General features: G+C 44.2%; 1 protein-coding gene across 2 annotated transcripts in view; it reads left to right on the top strand.

Annotated features, from left to right (window-relative positions):
- Positions 1–6: 6 nt before the first annotated feature.
- RASGRF2 (Ras protein specific guanine nucleotide releasing factor 2) overlaps positions 7–3,733 on the top strand; it is a 122,942-nt gene continuing 119,215 nt past the window's right edge. For both annotated transcript variants that reach the window (XM_010726098.3, XM_010726097.3), the window contains exon 1: positions 7–338. In XM_010726098.3, the coding sequence (XP_010724400.1) occupies positions 54–338 (285 nt within the window). In that variant the 5' untranslated portion in view covers positions 7–53. The remainder of the gene's footprint in view (positions 339–3,733) is intronic.

The raw sequence follows: 3,733 nt of genomic DNA, 5'->3' as shown, positions 1-3,733 counted from the left end.
GGAGGGTGTCCGATGTCGGGCAGGCTGTGAGCGGCGAGGCGCTGCGGGGCACCATGCAGAAGAGCGTGCGGTACAATGAGGGGCACGCCCTGTACCTGGCGCTGCTGGCCCGCAGGGAGGGTACCAAGCGCGGCTACCTGAGCAAGAGGACGGCCGAGGCCAACCGCTGGCACGAGAAGTGGTTCGCCCTCTACCAGAACGTCCTCTTCTACTTCGAGAGTGAGCAGAGCGCCCGGCCCGCCGGGATCTACATGCTGGAGGGCTGCAGCTGCGAGCGGGCGCCGGCTCCCAAGGGCGCGGCCGCCGGCAGCGCGAAAGACGCGGCGCTGGACAAGCAGGTACCAGCGGCGGGATAGGGGCGGGCGGGGTGTTGCGTAACCCGCGAGGGAAGGGCGTGCGGAGCGGCTCGCCTCCTCCCGCCTCACCTGCCGCCTTATCTCCGTCGCGTTCTCTCGTTGAAATCCGCGGGAGCCGCACCTGGCGCGCCCCGCAGAGCCCAACAGGTGTCGGACGGGCTGCCGAGCTGCGGCGGCCCCGGGGCCGCAGCGGGCGTTTCCCCCGGCCGTCCTCCGCCGTGTCCCGCCCGCCCTGCAGCCGTGCCGGACGCGCGCAGCCCGCCCTGTCCTGAGCGCTCTCCTTCCGGAACGAGAGCTGTGCGCTTCTGCGGCGACAGGCAGCGCGCGCTGTGCGCCGAGGTGGTTTGGCCGCGCTGTGTCCGCCGGTCACACCATGCTGCCAGGTGCGCTTCCATAAGCACTTATCGCCCAAATCGTGAGGATCCCCCGGGTCAGTCTGAACTGCCTGCTGCCCTGTCTGCTTTACGTACTCTCGGTTATTGGTAGCGTTGTGAAAATGTGGCTTGACTGAGGACTGTGTGAAAATAACGCCTTCCCGCGTCTGTTCGTGTGGAGCCCCAAGTTGTGCTTCGGCGACGATGGGTGCCGGAACTGTCTGTAGTTAAGTTTAGCAGTGCAGAGACAGACTAATTTCTTGACAGCATGCTGCATTTTGCTTTCTGTCAAACATCGGTTATGTTTATATTTCTGTAAGTGCTAACTAAAAAACGCGATAGACTAATGGGTTGCTGCTACAAGATAGGAGAGCACCGTCTGGTTTTCTTCTTGATCTTCGTCTGAATTTGTGAGGCAGACCATCAGAAAACACCCTTCTCCCATTCATCTTTCACATGGGTTTCATAGAATAAAGCTCCTGAGTGTTGCAGTTCTTCCAGATGTTAATTCTTTAAAACATACCCTTGTCTGTGTGTTGGTGTAGACTCCAGTGTTGGCTAAGGTGTGCTCCCACAGTGGCCAAAACTAATCAAGAACAAGAAGAATGAAGAAGTATTTGAAAATTTTTTGCTTCTTTTTACTTAAAACCCATGCTTATCTTCTTCCAGGCATAAAGGAATAAGATGTGAGCCTTCTGTTTGGTAACAGAGGAAGACAAATTTATTTTAATCAGATGCTAATGAAAACTCTGTGTTACACATTTTAACTGCTGGCAGTGTAAGAATACTGCCTCAACTTAATTTTGTTTTTATTTAACCTCACAAATGTAATAATGGAAAAAAAAAAACAAAAAACCCCAAAGTTGGACCTCATCTTTTCACAAATCAGATCAATTTTTGCTAAGGGACAAAAGAAAAAAAGCCCTCGGAGTTTTTGTTGCTGGGATAGTTTAGACACCAGAGTGATTTGTGCAGAGGAATTACACAGAGTAAGAACAGTTAATTACACAAGAGTTTCATCAACATCCTTTGAATTAACATTTGGAGCTACAATGCATTTTCTTTAAGTTATGTAGCCAAAGATTGGAAAATGCATGCAGAAAGATATATTTTCCTTAGTTTTTCCATTATTTTTAGTTTGACATGCTTTAGTCTTTAATATCATTTGGCAATTCATGTATCAGATCAAAACTGCTGAGGGGTGTTTGGAGTTGAGTGGGGAGAGTGCTGGCACTGTGCTTTGGTATCCAGGAGCCTGTATTTTAGGCAGCAGATGCATTTAGGCTTGGATATCTGGCTCCCAGCAGCTTAATTATTTCACATTGAGCCATGCTGGTGCTGTTAGTTCTCCCAACTGTCCATCATGAGGGAACATAAAGTATTAAGGAACAGTCATGCTATTTTGCAAAAGATGCTAGTAAGATTTTTTTAGGTAACTGAAAATAATCAGAGCTTTAAAAATTTTGAAGACTATGAGCTTTTTTTCTCTTTTGCTTAAATATATGAGTATACTTTTTGCTTCAGAGTCCTTCAGGGTGCTTGTTTTGAAAGTACAGTACATTTCTCAATATTAGAAAGTTGCACACTGCATGAAACGGTTGATATGCTGTGAGTATGGCACTGAACCAAGTGTGCTGTAGATACTCGTGATTTTCAGGGAAAGCTTTGATTTAAAAATAGTGTTTTGATCTCCCTCAAATTTTAGGAGCAAATTTGCAAATGCTAAGCAGTTGTTGCTATCCACTCTGATTTTTCTTCAAAATTATTTCAGGAAAGAACGCATTGAAACTGAGAGAGCAGTGTGGAAGGAGCATTGTTTCAAAACCGCGAATTATGACACAGAAATACTACATTTGAAAAGCTTAAATTCTGATGTTAGTTAAAATGCTTTTCTCTGCAGGAACCACAGAGTGCAAACAAGTGCAGGTCCCAACAGCTGCTCCACTGTGATAGTGACGGAGATGATGAGAATGAGTTTCAGCTTTTCTGTCAGAGATTCTGGATAGAGATTGGTTTTGTATCAGTGAGTGGCTTGCTGCTTTCAAAAGTTAAATAAAATCCTTAAAGTAAGCTTTTTCCAGTATTTCTTAGGACAATGCTTGTTTTCTAGCAAGTTCACTTTTTTTTTTAAAGACTGTTGGAAATGTGTGTATGGAATATAAATATTTTTGTCTTCACTAAGAGAGTAACTGTTTTTTAGTTTGTTTTGTAGCTCTAGTCTGAATACATCAAAATATTCTGATCTAGTAATTAATAACTATCCTATTGTGCTTAAGTTTGTAAATTTCTATGATTTGAGCAGAGACTATTGTTTGTATCTTGCCTAATCTTCCTCCCACTTAGCAAAATTAAATGCAGCATTAAGTCCATGTTCCCACAGATTAACAGAATCCAATTATTTGAATTTTTGCTGCTTGTTGTAGCTGCGTATTTATTTTATAAAGGACATTGTGATTTTTTTTCAGTGTTTGAAACCTCACTATTTTCTATATGTTCCTTGAATTAATAAAGGCATGTGCCATTAGCAGCTTTTGCTGCACCTCTCTGCTAATTCACCATACATAAAATCTGGCAACAATGCTTAAAGGTCATTTTATCTGAAGATACAATAACTTAAAGGTTTATCTCTTAACCTTTAATAGGCCAGGAAAACCCCTCCATCACTTAGTGTCCTGTGTCTGTTACATTACTCCTCAGGCATGTGTAAGGTCTTATCTTTTTGACAAGACAGGTTACCAGGTTCAGATGTAGTACTGTCCATAAATCGTACTGCTGGTGTGAGGGCACATAACTTCCAGTGGGCAGGTCCAGCATAGATGCCCAAGTTTTAGACATTTCTTGCAGAATTTCAAAGAGAATAGATGAATTTGTTTTCTCAGTGTCTTGGTGGTTCAGGTGGAAGTGGTTCTGTAATAGATAACACACAGTATTAACAGAGGTGTTGCTTTGAATAAAAACATTCTTGCATTGTAAAGGGTGTTTTTTTTTTTTTGTTTCGTTTTC

The sequence above is a fragment of the Meleagris gallopavo genome, chromosome Z (assembly GCF_000146605.3).
Source record: "Meleagris gallopavo isolate NT-WF06-2002-E0010 breed Aviagen turkey brand Nicholas breeding stock chromosome Z, Turkey_5.1, whole genome shotgun sequence".
Classification (NCBI taxonomy): domain Eukaryota; kingdom Metazoa; phylum Chordata; class Aves; order Galliformes; family Phasianidae; genus Meleagris; species Meleagris gallopavo.
This window is presented reverse-complemented; position numbering and strand designations above follow the sequence as displayed.